At 42.3% G+C, this 18899-nt stretch overlaps 1 protein-coding gene and 1 long non-coding RNA gene across 3 annotated transcripts in view; both read left to right on the forward strand.

The window, feature by feature from the left end:
* Positions 1 to 1552: 1552 nt before the first annotated feature.
* LOC131415170 (uncharacterized) lies at positions 1553 to 5915 on the forward strand. Its single transcript, XR_009222348.1, has 3 exons — positions 1553 to 1706; positions 5005 to 5272; positions 5605 to 5915. It is a non-coding gene; the product is annotated as an uncharacterized LOC131415170 (long non-coding RNA).
* A 4430-nt stretch (positions 5916 to 10345) lies between these two features.
* NEDD4L (NEDD4 like E3 ubiquitin protein ligase) overlaps positions 10346 to 18899 on the forward strand; it is a 332653-nt gene continuing 324099 nt past the window's right edge. Inside the window, exon 1 of one of the 2 annotated variants that reach the window (XM_058557208.1) lies at positions 10346 to 10719. In XM_058557208.1, coding sequence (XP_058413191.1) covers positions 10672 to 10719 — 48 coding nt within the window. In that variant the 5' untranslated portion in view covers positions 10346 to 10671. The remainder of the gene's footprint in view (positions 10720 to 18899) is intronic. The other variant, XM_058557209.1, reaches the window with a different exon arrangement.

The raw sequence follows: 18899 nt of genomic DNA on the forward strand, positions 1-18899 counted from the left end.
TTTTTGATAAAAGAGGCTTGGTGCCTTTCCTATTGTAACCTCTATCCTACATTATCTTTACAGCCATTATGATACAAGATCTGTTCCAAGAAGGAGCCAACATGTCAAATTCTTTAGGCAGTTAGTGGGGGAGGTCAAATGTCCCTCAGAGAAAACAGTCAAAGTAAAGAGATATATTTCAGGGTGGCCAAATCTTGATCTCCCACAAAATCAACACCACTAGTCACATTAAGAACACATCTTTCTACATTCCTCCACGGCTTTGAGTCTGCTGCTAATATACAATTTTCACCATCTTTCATGGATGAGGGTAGACATTTTCAGATTAAACAGAAACTAAGAGTTTATCACCAATGGACTGTTACTAAAGGAATTTAAAAGGATGTTCCTCAGGAAGACAGAAAATGATACCAAACGAATGTCTTAAGAAGCAACAAGGAATCCTTAGAAATGAAATGTAAAACATATTGATAAAGCTTAAAAAAATTGTATAATATAAAAATAATATCTAATTTGGTTAAAAAAGGACAGAAGAAACTAGATAGTAATATCATGGAAGGAGCTGATGATCAAAAACAGTTTTTTAAGCTTCTTGTATTGCTCAGACAGGGGATTAAGATATTAACTTTTGATTTAAGTCAGGCATGCACATAATATGTCAAAGGTAAACAGTAAAAGAATAGAAATTCAGTGATTATCAACATCCCAACCAGGAGGGAAACAAATATACTGAGAAAACAAAGAACAACAACAAACAGCACAACTCAATAAAAAAGATTCATTAAAAAGTAAAAAAATATGCAGTAAAGATGTGGGAACAAATCCAGACATGTTAGAAATATTAATGAATAAAAAGGGTAAATAGCTCATAAAGCCAGATAAAAGGTAGGTATTTTTGAAACCGAGCAAGAAGACGTTAAAAAATCTTCCCTGGGCTAGAAGAAGAGAGCAAAATCTTTGAGAAAAGCTTTGCTAACTGCAGCTGTGCATATTCAGCATAATCAACTGTTGTTTAAAACTAACCAAGTCTCTCTGCCCCTCCTTAGTATATGAGTGAGCTGTCTTTCCCAGGAAATCAAGGTCCAGACATCAAGATTTAGCCTCACAAGGCCAAGCGCAGGCTGAAGATGAAAACTAACCAGAAAAGTCCAGACAGTCAAGGGAAAGAAATTCAGTCTTCAAGGTCAAATGCAAGCTGGTGGGAAGGTGCCAGCCAGCACGTCCTCATGCTCCCCCTCCCTTTCCTAAAACCCCAGCACACGCTCTCCCTCACAACATTTAAAACCCCTTGCCTCCCATCTTTCGGGGAGACGGGACAAGTTTGAGAGCTCTTGTTTTCTGGCTGACGTCACTGGAAATAAAAACTCTTTCCTTGCCATAAGCCTGGTGTTCTAGTTTTATTTGGCCCCTCTTGTGTGGCGGGTAAGGGACCTGGGTACGTATCCAGTAACAATTTGGCGAGCCAGCCAGGAGGCCCTTTGCCCCAGGCTCTGCGGCCCCAGGCCGGCTGGGATGTCCTGGGAAGCAGTCCAGCAGCTGCCTCGGTGACTTGCCCCAGGGACTGCCCCCAGTACTTTCCATCTCACCCGGCACCGCTGACCCTAGGCACATTTTCTTATGGCAAGGATACAGGCTCTAGAACTGTTTGTTTGTTTGTCTGTTTGTTTGTTTTTGCTTCTGGTGAGTCGGACTCAATCTGGAGTAGGGTAAGTTGCCTCGGATGTACACCGAGAACTCCCTTCCCCTCCATTTGGGGTCCTGTCTCTTTGAGAGGCAGGGCCATCTAATTAATAAGGTGCCCTACTGGAGTGGGAATAGTTGTATCACTTTTACCCGGAATCTGTTGGGTGCACCTGTCCATTCTGTGTGGGGGTCCCGTCTGGCTGTCTGTTCTGTGCGTTTGTAATTCTGAAAGGGGGGGAACTCCATCTGACCCCAAGAAAAGCCCTCTGGGCCACCTCTTGGCTAAATGGGCTATATTCAGCTATGAGCCCATGTCCAAGAAGAAGATAAGTTTTTTTTGTAACACCACATGGCCACAATATTCCATAGACTTCAGAGAGAAAATGGCCAAAATGGGGCAATTTCAGTTTACCATAACTGGTGTATTTGCTTGTGCAACTGGAAAAAGCCAGCTAAAAAGTTAAACAACCAATGGGAAGCCTGCTTTAGTTTTTTTTGAGGCTTCTACATGAAATCAGGAATCCTGTCCTGCCTCTTTAAAGAAAATAATTAAACAGGCCAGCAGCTGAAGCTAAACCTGCTACTCCACTCTCCTCTCTCGCTGAGCTTCCCTACTTCACCTCCCCCGAAATTCCTGATCTAAAATTAAGTGAAAATAAATAAACTTTTGAGATAATTTGGAATTACAATGGTCATTCTGGGGAACCTCTGTTTCAGACGCGTTCACCTTGAGGGTCACCCTTAAAAGAGAGGATTCAAAACCTCTCACGATGGGATGCAATCTTTAATTAATAAATTAATATACAGAAACTTCTAAAAGACAAAGTTATTTCAAAAATAGGTGTGAAAGGTTCTTACAGCAAAAAGAAAAGAATATTTAGTAAATATTTTTGGCTATCTGAGCAGATCTACCTGCCAGAACAACTGTTTGGATGGAACTGTTCTTCTGAGTTTTGTACCTGAGACCTGGCTAAAATTTTGAAGATCCCTGTTTGTGTTTTTCTGTCTCTATGTGTATTTGTCTGCCTCCAGATGGTACTATTTCTAAAGGAGCTCTATTTAATTGGCTTGGAGTAAACATTTTTACAAGTTATTTCTAAATGTAATAGAGCTAGCCCAGATGTCTTTCAAGTTAACATGATATAAAATGATCTTTGGTAAAGGAAAAGCTTGTTTAAGTTTGTTGGTTTAATTGAAATAAATGTTTTCAGAGTTATCAACGTTGGGTATGATGCAAACGTGATCTCTGTTGCAAAATTAGTCAGCAAAAGTAATAACAGAATAATAACTGTTTCTGATGTCTCATAAGGTTTTTGTAGGCAATCTAAACATAATTATTGGGAACAAATAAACAAAATAGATGTGAAAAGGATGAAAGTTTTTGGAAAAACTTTTTAACAATAATTATGTTTTGTGGTATATACGCTTGAAAAACAGCTTCAAAATCTTTTTCGTAACTTCAAACTTTAGAGTTTTGCTAAATTAAGTTGATAAAAATTTATTGAGTCTCTGGGTCATTTCCATATAAGATAAAACATTAAAAATTGGTTACTAAGCATAGATTTGTCTGCCTTTGGTTTCTTATCTCAAAAACTGAAAGATGCTTGGATTTATTGATAAAAATGTTCTGTACATGTTGCAAAATTTTCTATGAGAAAGTACGTATTTCTGGAAAGTCTATATACAAAAAAAGCAAAAGGTATGTTGTCCATAAAGAAGGTATAAAGAATAGAGATATTTATGTTTGTTTTGTTAAGAAAAATAAATTTGTCCTAAAGTACTAGGAAAGAAAAAAAGGAAGAGGACATGAGACAAATTCTAAATGTAAAAAGTAAGTGACAGAAGTTTTGTGGAAGTAAAACCCTGAGGAGTTTTGTACCTGGTTAAGTTGGCTGAAGTAAGCTCGTGGAAAATTAGGATTTGGCTTTCTCTTTTACAAAGGCAATTTTTTTAAACTTTGGTGTGCTCGTCATATAGAAGTTAAAAAGAAGGACTGAGGTCTCTCTATTAAGGTTTTTGTTTTTGTTTTTCGACTGTTTTAACTCTCTGTTTGCCTTTGTTTCTGTTGTCACCTTGATTAAATGGATAACTAGGCATTGTTTCCTATTTGACCAAGTGTCTTAAAATCTTTTGAGGGCAGGCCCGTGACTTAGCGGTCAAGTGCGCGCGCTCCGCTACTGGCTGCCCGGGTTTGGATCCCGGGCGCGCACCGAGGCACCGCTTCTCCAGCCATGCTGAGGCCACGTCCCACATACAGCAACTAGAAGGATGTGCAACTATGACATACAACTATCTCCTGGGGCTTTGGGGAAAAAAAAGGAGGAGGATTGACAATAGATGTTAGCTCAGAGCCGGTCTTCCTCAGCAAAAAGAGGAGGATTAGTGTGGATGTTAGCTCAGGGCTGATCTTCCTCCCAAAATAAATAAATAAATAAATATAAATAAAATTTTTTGATATTTTTGATAAACTTCTGCCAAAATTAAAGTCTTTTTTAACTTAAAAAGAAAACTTTGAGAATTTTTAATCAGCCTTGAGACAAAGAATTTGTTCTCTCTTTTCATAAAGAGAAAGATATTAAAGTAATTAGACTTATTTGGTATGTTAAATTACATGGGAAATATTGTCAAATAAATAATACTAAGCCTTCCTGGGTTATATTGTATGGATAAATTTTATTAATAAGTGTTTTTTTTAAAATATATAACATCTGAAAAGTTCTGATCTGTCCTGGTTGTCAGTCATAATTCTGGTTATTATCTCAAAGTGTTGTATGTTACAGAAATAGCCAAGTGTCTTTATCAATTGCCATTTTTGAATGTTTTGTCATTTGCAGAAGGTTATTGCTTTACTCTGATGTTTTTGCAGATAGTTTCATCTTTAGAGATATTCATGAAAAGGACTCTGACACTTGCTCTAAAATACAGGTTTCTGATAAACTTTCAGATTATGAAACTGAGCTGGATAAAAAATTACAGAACTGTAAAGGAAAAACTGACGGCCTCATGAAACTGCTAACAGAAGATCAAGAGTTGGTTACATGAAACTAAGTAAACTGATAAAAACGATTATAATTTTTATGACTTTTTGTTTGAAATATTACCGATTTTTTTAAAGTTTTGTTTTTTCAGGTTTAAGGAAAACGTTTTCTCTTTTCTCTTAAGGAACTGATTTATACCTTTGTAAGCAGAATTAAAGCATTTATCTTTTTCTCTCTACCTGATCCCGCCAGGATTTAAAAACTCTTAGTAAGTGAATGTTCTTACTTCATGGCAATATAGTTATTTGCATAAGTTCAATAAAATCTGTTCTCCTTATAACAGGACACAAGTGGAAACAATGATTATATTATCAAAGCTTTGACTGGAACATCACATTTAAAAAACATATGCAGGCTCGGATATGACCAGACAGCTTTTGAGGAATGAAGATCGGACTTTATGGAATAAAGCCACTTGGAAATATTGGCCTGGTACCTTATTTCCAAACAGCAACCTTACGAATAAGTAAGGAAGGTCACTTATCTGGCAGGTGCCTGAAACCTCAATATTTTGGGGAACCTCAAAAGAAGAGAGGAATTCACCCAAATCTGTAAGTATTGCAGGCGGAGTCTGATGACAAGTCGTTGGCTTGGCTTTCCTGGCCTCGAGAGGCCTTTAAAGTTCCATCTGAGATTCCTTATAGAAAGTTTCAGCAAAGCAGATTTAAAAGAGCCTATATGATCAATTGCTATTCTTGCTGTACTTATGTAAATAATTGGGCCAAGTTTATTAAAACTAGACTTATTTTGCTAACTAATGAGTCTTAATTCGGCTATCTTTGGTAAAAATGGGGGTGATTTTAGAGAGAAAAATTATGTTTCAACAGAAATTCTAATACATATTTATGGATGTTGAATTCCGGTTCTGTTAATTGTCTTTCAGGTTTTTGTTTTCTATCTGTAAACTGGACTGGATCCTGAATTCAAATATCTGGTGTGGATCTCCAAATTAACGTTGTCAATGTTTTTTTTTCTGTCCTTTTCATTTGGAATCATTGAGAACTAAAACCATCCTTTTTCCTGAAGCCCTGCAAACTGAAGCTGGATGACTTGTTATAAACCTAACTGAGGGCACCATGATAGCCCATGTTTGAACAATCTTCATGCCTGTTGCTATGTAAGCCACTTAAAAGGTTTACCTGAATGACTGATGACATCATTGGAGATATTTTAAACTGCAGGGGATGCTTCAACCCTGATATCTGGAGATCTTGATTGGCCGTCCCCTGAGCTCAAAACTTGGTTTGTAATTTTCTCCAATCATTAACCTTGATTTTATTTTTGTTTCTCTAGAAATGCTTCTTATTAAATATCTGGTTACTTGCTTACACAACGTAGGCCTAACTTTGGGAGACACTTTCTATGTTCTAGAGCTGATCCGAAAGATCTGGAGGGAACTTGAACCAAGGAACTAGGCACTGTCAGATGTTTCTCTGTACCATCCTTGTCATAAGAACTGGGGCCTACTGAAATCTTGGACTTCATCCCTGCTGGATGGGACCATACAAATAACACCATGGGGAATATGAACCATGCCATAGATAAACATCACAACTGGAATCACCCAAACCTTGGGTGACTTCATACTCTTGACACTGACTTCTCTGAATGGTCAAGTGAATCCCTAACACACTGCAAGTTGCTGTTCAGAAAACGGCCTTCTAAAGATAAGTAATAAATGACTCCAATGTTCTTACCTTATTTGTTGGACTATAAACAGCAGCAGGCTACTTGGCTACATCAGATTTCACCTGGGGTTCTAAACACTAATCTTGATTGGTTTACAGGCTTCTTTTCCTAGATTCCCCAAGGATTGAGGTCCATTATGGAGGGGACACTAAAATTTGGGCTGTCTGTTTTGCTATGTGTGGCCATATAGCGATTGTGTGGTCATCTATGCAATTATAAAATGTAAACTTAAGTATTCTTCCAAAGCCATTGATCAGAGTACTAAAATATTAGTCATGCAAAGCATATCTCACTCTCCCCACCTGGTACCACAAAATATTTTCTTTTTTTCTAATTTTTTTTGTTTATTTTTATTTCATTTATTTTTTTCCCCCAAAGCCTAAGTAGATAGCTGTATGTCATAGCTGTTGTATGTCATAGCTGCACATCCTTCTAGTTGCTGTATGTGGGACACGGCCTCAGCATGGCCAGAGAAGCGGTGCGTGGGTGCGTGCCCGGGATCCGAACCCGGGCCACCAGTAGCGGAGCACGCACACTTAACCGCTCAGCCATGGGGCCAGCCCAAAATATTTTCAAGTAAAGGTAAAACAGTTTCATTCCTCTGATCCTGATCTTCAACCTTTTACAGCAGGAAGTAGCTAGAGCGGTCTTCGCCCCCATTCCCCAAGATTGAGGAATGATCATAAGACAATGGGGATTGAAACCGAGCAAGAAGAGGTTAAAAAATCTTCCCTGGGCTAGAAGAAGAGGGCAAAAACTTGGAGATAAGCTTTGCTAACTGCAGCTGTGCATATTCAGCATAATCAACTGTTGTTTAAAACTAACTAGGTCTTTCTGTCCCTCCTTAGTATATGAGTGAGCTGTCTTTCCCAGGAAATCAAGGTCCAGACATCAAGATTTAGTCTCACAAGGCCAAACACAGGCTGAAGATGAAAACTAACCAGAAAAGTCCAGACAGTCAAGGGAAAGAAATTCAGTCTTCAAGGTCAAATGCAAGCTGATGAGAAGGTGCCAGCCAGCACGTCCTCATGCTCCCCCTCCCTTTCCTAAAACCCCAGCACATGCTCTCCCTCACAACCTTTAAAACCCCTTGCCTCCCATCATTCGGGGAGACGGGACAAGTTTGAGAGCTCTTGTCTTCTGGCTGACATCACCCAAAATAAAAACTTTCCTTGCCATAAGCCTGGTGTTCTAGTTTTATTTGGCCTCTCTTGTGTGGTTGGTAAAGGACCTGGGTATGTATCCAGTAACATTTTGTCAGATTGGAAAAAATAGGACTCACGTATCTATATCTCAGATAATTTATTAGATTTTAGAGTATAGAATGAACAGCACATAAGTCTTCAAAAGGTGTTTCTTAAAAAGCTTAGCTATTTTAATACAAAAAGATTAGTTCTCCTGATGCCCACGTGGCACCTCCCACCAATTAAATCAGAGTATATGGGGGTAGGATGTACAGAGCAGTAGTTTTAAAGATCCCCAGGTGTTTCGATGTGCAGCAAAATTTGGGAACCATTGGCCAAGGCCACTATTCTCAACTCTACATGCACATTAACATCACCTAGGAGGCTACTGAAATTACTGATGCCTGTGCTCCCACCCTGACCCAATGAAATATAGTCTCTATGCTGGCGCCTGGGCACGGGGTCATTTTAAAGTCCCCCAGATGATAACAATGTACATCCAGGGTAGAAAACCATTGCACTGGGGGAAAGCCAGTACATAATTACACAGGAGATTGATTTTGTTTTTTATGAGTTCTTTTATGGCTTAAGGCCATAAAATTGGTCCTGAGTTTCCTGGTGGCCAAAGCGAATAGAAAAACACAATCAGTTGACATAATTCTTGTCATCCACAATGCAAAATCTTACCAGTTCCTTGGAAGAAAGAAAGCTTTTCCTCATAGGTCTGAAATAAACGTCTTGTTTGAGTCTTTTTACAGGGGACATTGACAGATGTTACGGATCACGATTTTATAAACCCCTACAATAAATGACACATGGCAGGTTTCATACTATAGTTCCTAATAATCATCCCTCAGGGAAAGCCCAGAGTGCAGGCAGGTGCCCGCTGTTGCAGGGGGGAGGTGTGGGAGCAGGAACGACGGAGAGAGGACAGAGAGAGGAAGTAGGACACACCTTCGCAGTTCCCACATGATATGGCCTCAACCAAGATAAAGCCTGGAACTGTGCACTTCCAGGGAGTAGAAGGGGTGACCTTCGTAATTAGAAATAATTTTCTATTAGAAAAATTTAAAGATCTATTACATTTTTCCCCATACCATAAACTGTACAAAGTTTGACAAAGGCCTGGCTAGTGAGGGTAAAGAAAAGTGTATTAGAATTGTGTATGCCTGCGCGCGTGTTTGTGTGCGCGTGCGCAAACCTTTTGTTTCTCAAAAGACAAAGAATCTAGGTCTGAAAAGGTGGAAAAACTTTTCGCTTGGGAAGGATAAACAGAGACCTGTCTTTTTAAATCTCCATAAAGACGATTTTTTTTCTCAGTTGGGCTTTTGTGGCATCTAAGTACTGTCGATTTAATGGCTCACAATTTGTAGAGAGGAAGGCTTCTGAGTCGGGTGTTGACTCCATGGGGCCGAGTCTTGAAACTCATTAGGCGTATGGCACACTTTTTAAGCCACAGTAATGTTGTAGGGGAGTAAAGGAGAGTTTAGGATGGGTGTGCCCCTTTTCTTTTGCAAACAGTCTAGCTGGGCAAACAGCGGATAATTTAGTCAAGTAGCTGGGTTGGGCAGGAGGATTCTTTTGGATCATGTGAGTTCTTTCTTAATTTACCTGAATGAAAATCCTAAACGCACCCTGTCAATATGCAAGTAGGCACTTGGATGTTTTCTTTTCAAAGGCAAATTGCATGTTCTGCTTCTGTTTTCTTTTTGAACTCACAACTGTACTTAACATCTCAATTTAACGAAAGTCTTCCTGAAAAAGTCGAGTGACGAATTTCTTTCACTTATTTAGTTTCCATCATCCCTATAAATCTGAAAGATTAAATGAACTACTTGCTAGAGAAACAGTAGCTGGGATGTGGGAAGAATCCTTCGGCGGCTAATAAGACGTCTTAATGGTTTGCATATGCAGAGGATCACCTTAAACTTGAGTCTGATATTTCACGTTGCGGCTCACAAATGAGCTGCCTTTTATTTAAAGAACCATGCTGTCTGTTTTCGAGTGGGTGGGTGTGTACTCAGGGCGGGCGCTGTGTTGGTTTTGTTGCCTGTAAGGTTGACAGAGGCAGTGGCGACTCGCGGCCACACCGGGGCAGCCTCTCCCTGGCTGGCGGCCGGGCCAGGCGGATCAGCTCCGGTAAGCTGACAACGGCTAAGTCGGGTTTGGCTGAGGGTGCCAAGAATTTAAAGGGGTCTAGAAACATCCATCTTTCCCCCTTTAACACTTGCCGCGAGCTCAGGGCTCTTGGTAAAAAGACTGTGGGGAAGAGGAATGGACTGAGTGCTGTTTCTTTTTGTGCGTGTGGAAAATGCCTTCAGCGCCCCCAAATGCCCAGTGCGCCCCCTCCTCAACGCAGAGCGAAAGCGGGAGAGGAAGGTGGGTCAGCTCCCAAAGCCAAGTCCGCACGGGCGCTCCGCGGCGGGCCCGCCCCGAGGCGGGGGGAGCCTTGAAGAGCCGCTCCGGAGGCCGGGGGTGGGGGGTGGGGTGGGCGTGGGGACAGAGCTCCGGCGGCCCGCAGCCCGCGGCCCGCCCCCCAGCCCGGACTGTGATTGGCTTGGGGGGCGCGTGTGCCCGCCCCGGCGAGGCGGGGAGGGTCCCCTCTGGGCGCCGGGTGGGAGGAGGCGGAGGAGGGGGCGGAGAGAGCGGGGGCCTGGAGGGAGCGAGCGAGCGGGTGGCGAGCCGGGTTCCAGAGATCGGAGAGCAGGCTCGGAGAGGGGCGGAGAGCGGCGGGCGAGCGGGGAGGAAGGGAGGGAGGCGCGGGCCGCGAGGAGGGAAAGCCCGGCGGACTCTGCGCCGCCGCCGCGCGCAGGAAAGGCGCCGGGGCTGCCGCCCGCTGCACAGCGCGCTCTCGGGACCGCCCGCCGGCCCGGCCCCGCAGCCTTCCAGGAGCAAGCGGCGCAGGCAGCGGCCGGGGCGCGCGCGCTCGGGCTCCCTCACCTGCCGGCGCTCGGCGGCTCCCCCGGCGGGACGCGCGCAGGGCCGGCCGGACCTGGAGGAGGAGTGAAGACCCGGCCGCCCGCGCCGCAGCCCAGCCGCCCGCGAGCGCCTCCGATCCCGCGCGGGGTGCCGGATCCATGGCGACCGGGCTCGGGGAGCAGGTCTACGGACTTTCGGAAGACGAGGTGAGCGGCTCCCCTTTCCTATCCCGGACTCCCCGGGGAGTTTCTGCCCCACGCCGGCAGGGGGTGAGGACCCCTGGGTCGCGCGTCCCGGCGCCTGTAGGGAAACACCAAACGCGGGACCGCCCGGGAGCGGAGTCCCGGGGGAGGAGGTGCTCCGGCCCTTCCGCCGGGCGCCTGCGGCCGCCTCCCCCCGCAGCCAAGCTCATTGTTTGTAAATAAAGCGGCGCGATGCCTTTCCAGCAGGGGGGTTCACTCGGCCGCTCCCCGCCTTTGGGTGGGAGGAGGGCGCGTGCGCCCCTCTTCCCGCGTGTCCCCCTCCTCTCCAAGCCGCGTCTCCCGGGGCTCTTGGGCAACTTTCCGCCTCTCGCCCCTGCAGCCCGGGAGTCCATGATGTGTGCCACGTTTGGGTCTCGGCTGGAGACCCGCGCAGCGCGGGGGAGCCCGGGGCCGCGGAGGAACCTGCATTGTCTCCCCCTGGAACTTTCTAATGATTGTGTCAGCAAGTGCTCTGCTGGGTGTGTGCGCTTGCCACGTGGGAGTGGGTGAAACGCGTGGAGCTGTGTGTCTGCCCCTCTGTCTTGCAGTCTAAAGCCAGGAATGTGGATTTCGGGGTCTTTCTGGTGGGGGGAGGAGGTCTAGGATGGTGGCAGGTGCTACTGGCAAGTTGGAGGAAGCTTGCAGCCCTGCCAGTTTTTTCCTCGCAAGGATTCAAAGCCCAGCACCTCCGGGGTGGGTGGAGAGACGAAAGCTCAATTGATCCTTTTTGTTAATAAAGCAAATTAAGTAAGCCACGCCCCCAGGGCTGTCGGTTTGCCTGGAAAGGGCTTTGTTTTCATCCTCACTCTCCTCGCGGTTTCCCACTCCCCCCTTTTGAAACGATCCTGCTATTTCACTGCTTAGCCCTCTCTCGACCAGCCACGCTCGGCTCTTATTGGTGTGTTGCTCTGCTGAAGAGGGGAGTAGGGGGCCTGTCGCGGGCGCGGAGTGACAGGCAGGCTGGATGGAGCAGGTAGGAGGGGTTTGCCATCTGGCGGGGTGCGCGCTCAGGTCTGGCTCCCCTTTCGAGAGGTGAATTTACAACCTATGAAGCATTACTCAGCAGGGAGGTATTTCCTATCCTGGTTGTGCATTTCATGAAAAGTTGGTGCCTGGAAATTTAAGGATTTCTGGATTTCACTTTCTTCTTCCTCCTTCTTTCTTTTCTCGGGCCCCCTCTTTCTGTGGGGATGGGGGTGGGGTTAATGGAGAGGCTATTATCTGAGACGTGCCCACGTTATGGCTCCTCTGTCACCCGCTTGCCTGCTCCGGTATGGTGTGTATGTATGTGTATGTGTGCTATGTAAGTGTGTAATGGAGTAGGTGTCTTAGGGTGGGGAGGGTGTTTGGTGGATTGACTCTTTTTCTTAACGGTTCTAGGTAAAGCTTGCCGTGGTATTTATTTTATCAAAGAATGATCACAATGCAAATAATGTGTGATTTGCATTTTCGATTATTTTGCCATGCTTGTGTAAAATAATTTCCCTTTTATGTGCAGTTACCTGGGGATGTGTGAAAAGTAACATTGTTTCATTTACCCAGGGGGTTCTTCTCTCCCTGGCTTCTCTTTGAGGAGCTCTTTCATTCTCTACTTCTCCATTTAATTAGTAGAGGGCAGGGGTGAGCTTTTAGAAAGGTGCTGAGATGCAGACATAGCTAAACAAAGGACTTGAGGTATTGTGCGCCATGAAGTCAGCTGCATTTTATCTTAGGTCTTTTTTTTTATTACATGATTATTTTTAAAAGCTTTCTGAAAGAAATATATTTTACAGTGTTTTGGGAAATGTAACTGGGTAAATGAATCCCCTGTGTGTCTGTTGTTTGTTCTTTGTTTACATTTATGACTAGTGTAAGAATCTATCTAGAATGCAGCTTGCCACTTTGGATGAGTTAATACTGATCTTACCTGGTGTCTAGTGTAAAAGTGAAGGATGGAATATGAACAGAATCTGTGTGTGTGTGTGTGTGTTTGTGTTTGTATATGACTGGGTTCACCCCTACATATTGCTGGAGGGGTATTTGGGGCTGAATAGGGACTAGCAAGAGATGATGAAGACATTTTATTGATTGAGTGATTGCTATGTTGCTGGCACTCATTAGTTGCACACCCATTATATTACAAAAGACAAGTCACATCTCGCTTCCTTTTTTTCAGCTTCTCCTACCAGTGAAAAAAATAAGGCAGGGCTTTTTTGATGATTGCACATTTTTATGGTCTTTGCTTTTTATGGGAGGTTTCATGCTGTCAGGGTGCCCTTCGGAAAATCAGGGAATACCTTCGTAGAATATTAACAACAAATTGTTGAATTTGCACAGCTTGGTTTGTCTCCCTGAATTAGTCTCTGTAAGAAAACAAACAGAAGATTTTAACAGGCTTTTAAAGTAGAATGCCTGATGAGACAAACGGCGGGCTTGTTTTTCCAAGGCGCGTTAAATATAGGTGCACTTCAGTTCACGCTCTGTGGAACGTCACACGTAAAGGTATTTTGATCACCATATAGAAGAGTCACCTTATAAATGTCTAAGCAAAATAGGCATCCATAGCTAGCAAATTTCTTAAAAGTAAGTTTGTGTTTTCATCGGAGGTTGATGAAAAGCATTGTGTGTTTGGAGTGCATTTAGTTGTATCCCATTTCAGAAAGACTCTTTAGCTCTAAGTAGTGCTGGTGATGAAGCATTGCATTAAACTAGAATATAGCGGGATGCCCAGACAGAGGGCGTTGTTCTAGGTCTATCCGGTTAGTAGAATGAAAGGGATTAAATGGGGACTTGGCCTGTGTGAATGCATGTGCTGTGTACTTTTTGTTGTGTCTTTCTGGCTGAAGTTCCTCTGGTGAGTTATAGTTCATATTCACCCGGATTTAAAGCAAGTTAGTTTAGATAACCAAATTTGAAATCGCCATCAGAAGAAGGGCTTTTGGTGTTGGAGGGATTAACACATTAACAAAACTTATGAATCAGGGCCCGGGATCAGATTTGGTCTGGAATCAAAACAGTTTGGACTAGTTTCTGCATCTGGCTTGGTTCCTTGGCGGTTTTTTGTTTAGCTTTTGGTTTTTATTTATTTATTTTTTGGCAGTCTGTAGCACATTTTGGCACGGTTTACTTGTGAATGTTACTGTTAACCTTCTGATATCTTTTATTACAACATCTTAGAAAGGTATGCTTTGTTGAAAAGATTTTCTACTGGGTGAAATACCAAAGTTTGAATGACAGCTTTCTTATTAGATGTGGCATTTAAAATTTTTTTTGGTGGTTAAAATAAGGCAAATGGCATAGAAATGAAGGCCAGGGTGACGTGGGATGGTACTTTGACACCCTCCCTCCTTATTTTATACAAACAACGATGGTTAGCTAATGTTTCATATGCTTTCTCTGCACGTAGCACTGTATTTAGGCTTTATGTACTTGCTATCTCATTTAATCCTCATAAGGACCCTATGCGGTATGCTATGATTTATAGATGAGGAATGGAGGCTCAGCGAGGGTAAGTGGCCTGCATAAGGACACACAATAAGTTATGGAGCCAGGATTTGAACCCGGTTCTGTCGATTCCACAGCCCTAGTTTTTAACATGCTCCCTCTCTTCCAAGTATCTTGAAAGGTCTTCATAGCTAGATGGTTCAGGATAACTTAAGATAGAGATAAATGTTAGGGGTTATAAACTGATGGCTTCTAGGTCAGAATTGACCAGAAGCCCTGTTTAGTATGGTCTCCTTAGTGTTTTACAGCTTGGGAATTTTCATGGAAAATGGTAATGGGGCTACATTCTCACCTGGCAACCATTAGTGTGTCTGAGTCGTGCCCTCGAGATGTGGCAGCTGTGTTATTTGCCACCGTCTCCATTGCTCGCTGTTGTCTTAGGGGGTCTCTTTTCTCATTTGCATATAATTACCCACTTCATAATAAACATTTAAGGTTAACCTTTGGCATAGATATCATATTTTCTTTAAGATGCTGTCAGTTTTAAGATGTGCCATTATTTTGTGTGCCACTAAGAAAGAAAAAATTGCTGTAAAGCTATGATATACTGTCGATTTTATGAAGCATCCTTATTTTAGAGATGTTACAATGTGAAAACAAGGATGCTTTAGAATTCATGAATTACTCTAATTAGAAACCTGGGATAACCCTGGGCCATCAGTTTCAATACCCTAGTCATTCAACATGTTTGAATGAAGTACTGGTCAGATTTCTGCTTTTCTGTTTCTGAGAAGAGGGCCAGAATAAGGAAAATGTCTTAAGTGGATCTTGGCAGAGAAGAAAACAGGGAGCCTAGATGATATGCCCCCTGAATAGCCATCTGTAAGTAATTAAAAATAGTTGTTAATTTTTAAAAAGTGGTCCGTGTATGTTTTCAAGGGATCGGTTGAGAAACCCTGTGTGCCATCTTTGCAGCTGTGCAAAATGGTCACAAGATTGCTTCTGGAAATTACAGTTTAGATACAGTTTGGATCTAAAGGTGAACGCTGAAAGGCAGTTTTCTAGAGGAAGATAAGACTTGCCCATTCATTCCAACTCCAGATGTCTGGGTCAGGCCTAGCACTGCTGGTTGGTGTATTGTGGACCCAGGATATGGGCCACCCCAATTATAATATGCATTGTGATTGCTAACATTTGAGAAACAAACCCTAAAAGGGCCTAGGTTTTTTTGTGACATTTAAAAACAATTTTCAAAATGGGCAAATATAATTAACAATATAATATATGGTTTTAAATTCTACTCTCATTAGATTTTTATTTTCTTTAAGGACTCAGTGGAATTTGTAGAAATTGACGTTTTAATTCATATTCTGTTCAGTTTTATTAAGTCAGAATGTTTACTTGAATTGCGTATCTTGTCACTGAAAAGTAGTTTCCTTAACTTAAAGGAGCAAAAAATAATGTTCAAAGGGATGGGGAGAGTGGCAAAATGGGAATCCTCAGAGAATTGCCGTTTCTTTACCATGCAGAACACAATTTAGAGGGAGGTGACTGAGTAGTACTGGGGCATCTCTGCAATGCCATGAGTGCCCACGTCACCAGGAAACTTCCTTGGAAAGTTGTTTTGGGATTCTGGGAACGTCAAGATGCTTGATATATGTTCTGGAGAAATATGTATAATCTCAAGGAAGAAATCTCTGACTTTCAGAGTGATGCCACACATCATTGCAACAGTACTTTTGAGTTCCTGCTCAATTGCTTCTGCACTTACTGTGAGGGGAGACAACTTGATGCTCATTGATAATTTAATCACCTGTCTGCACTGTACAGTTATTTAAATAGGATAAAAACATGGTGGTATGTGACTCGTGAAAGAAGAGAACTAGTTTCTCTTTGATAGATTGAGATCATATTAAAATTTTATTTTGAGGTAAAAGATCTGTTTAAACAGATTTTATTGCTGCTCTTGAATTTCAGGTCCTGGATGACTAGCAGCAATAAAACAAGATCCCAGCTTACGAGTTTTCAAGCTTTTGGATATTGTAGGTCTTTAAATAAGTGTTTTTGTCTTACTGATATATTTGTTAATTGGTAATAAAGCAAACTACATATTGATCTTTTGACAGCTCGTATTAAAGAGGATCAAAATAATATACGAATAATCTAATGATGAAAATAAGTATTAAGGGAGTAGAATTAATGAAGGGTATGAGAAGTGTGACAAAATGTTACTTTGTGTTTTTATGTTGTTTATATTCCAGGTCACAGTATAAACAAATGTATTTCACTTTCTGACTATAGGTGGCAATGTTTGTACTGTTTAATGATGTTACTGTTGGTTGGGAGTTGCTTATTGGTGGAATATGGAAATAAGAGCATAATTTAGAGGTAAGGATAAAGAAACTATATTTAGAAAACAATATTTCCCTACAAACTAAAAAAAAAAATCATTTGTTTAATAAAAACACCTAAAGTGGTTTTTGTCAATGTGAGCAGTATAAGGAATCATCATATTTCCAAGGTTTCTCTTATCCAGGGCATATTAAAATTTGGAAGAGGGACAGGCATTTGGATTTGGGTAAAAAAGCCCGCACAACATAGAAACACACAGAAAAGGTCCTTTGAGGACCACTGTCACATCCTTTCTTCTTGGGTGCATAGGGACTTCTAAAATAATTCTAGTTCTGCTGTATGGACCATTCCGTAATTCCTGTCATTGACTTTGAGAAGGAACTAATAATTATCACTATTGCCAGGTATTTTATTGCCGGAGATCTTCTTGATTCCTGAGGCAAGACGATGGCTCAAGTTCTAGCAGAGAGAGAAGCAGCAGTGTGAAGATCTGGGACACTTACTTCATGAATATATAGGATCTTGTTATAGTTGTAATGTTTTGTTCTGAACCTGAGTGACCTGAATGCTATTATATAAAACTTTTAGGTGAGAAAACCCATATTACATAAGTGTGTCTGGTTTAACTAGCTTAAATTTGACACTTAAATTGACTTTTTGTCCCTGACTCTAGTGTCCTGTATTGATGCAGAACTCACCAAGTGTAATGGTGAGGCTATCAGATTCCCTCGCTGTCATCAAATTCAGTGTTTAGTGACTTCTTGGCAGGCAAGCATCCACTGAGAGATTTTGTATTCCTTTTGTACCTCCTATTCACCAAGAAAAAAGGGCCATTCAAAAGTGAGTTTTCTTTTCCTGTAAAATGCTGTGTGGTGAAATCTACCTGGTGAAGGTGGAACTTGGGAGGGCTTGTAGGGATGGTGGTCTCATGAAGAGGAAGAACAAGCTGAGGGAACTGTCCCAGTGCTGGTTAGGGTGGTGTCCCATCACCTGTGACTTGTCACAGCTCCAGCAGCCCGACGGCTTCCCAGGCACACTGAAGTTCAGTTTTGACAGGTCGCTGGAGTGGCTCAGGTGCGTGTCCACCTCCCGTCTACCAGGCGCAGACCGTGTGACTGGGTACCTCCACGAGAGGGAGAGCAGACGCGAGAGGGGACCCGTGGTTCGCGGACAAGGGCCTGAGTTATGCCTGTGATTTTTGGTCTTGCCTTTGTTAAAACAGTTTTCACATTTTATTTCCCATTTCCAGCCTCATTTAAGGCCTGGTTCTTCTTGGTCTCCTCGGATGCAGGTCTGGATCATGTTTTGCAAGGTGTCTTTCAAAGCACTTCGTAAAGCTGGACTTCTGTTGTGGGTAAAGCGTTGAGGTTGTCATAATAGAGAGACCTGCAGTTGGGAAAGATGACCAATACGTCCATAGCTGGCGGGAGGTGGCTCTGAATTGTCCCAGTTGAACATCTGTTATGCATTACTGTTTTAAAATGCAAACTTACAGTTTAAAAAAAAAAAAAGATTTTTTTCAGTGATCTGTATGATTTTAAGTTTCACATGTACATTTTGGCAACTGTTAGACATCACCAATATGAGGACTCTGGTGAAGACAGGCTTGGGTCAGAGGTAATGTAGAAGATGAAGATTGTCTCTATTAATTTTTCCTGTTGTTTAACTGAAGATGTTTGTATTGAGTGGACTAGTTTTGTTTACATGTGTAAGTTTTGTTTTTTACTGCTGGAAGTCATTTTGGTCTGTTTTTTCAGAAAATGAAAGCAAGCCTAAGCTATTGAATTACTTTGCTTAGTAAGCACTCAATATTAACTATTAATGAAAAAAATGTGTGTGTATATTCCACTGAATTAAAAGCTCCTCATACTTAGGAATCTCCCCCTACCTTTAGAATCTGAGTCTGTTGAAAATCCCGTGCTTTCTTTTCTCAGTCTCCATTTGTTCTCTCTGTTAATAAGTGATTTATCTTTGGATGTCAGCAGAGTGCTAACTTCATCTTTGGCAGTTTGGTTTGGAAAGGGGAAGGAGTGTGAGGTTTAAAGAAAAAGCAAAACTGAGAATCATTTTGCTTCCTTTCATCCTTCCCTCTTGTTCCTTTTGTGCTTCATGTGTTGTGTGTGATAATTGGCTGCAACTGTAATTACAGTCAGTCAGTTTTTAAACTTTGAATTGGCTGTGTTACCTTCCCACTGTTAACCCCAGAGGATAAATGAATGTGGCTCTTGAATTAAGCTGTATCTCGAGGGAGCTGAACTCTGTGTTGATTTTGAGTTCTAGAGTATGTATATGCTGACGGTTGAGAAATTGGTGTGTGCCACGCTGCCTGCTTTTGGAATAGATATCTTAATTTTCAGTGAATGTTACTA

The sequence above is a fragment of the Diceros bicornis genome, chromosome 16, assembly GCF_020826845.1.
Source record: "Diceros bicornis minor isolate mBicDic1 chromosome 16, mDicBic1.mat.cur, whole genome shotgun sequence".
NCBI classification, from domain to species: Eukaryota; Metazoa; Chordata; class Mammalia; order Perissodactyla; family Rhinocerotidae; genus Diceros; species Diceros bicornis.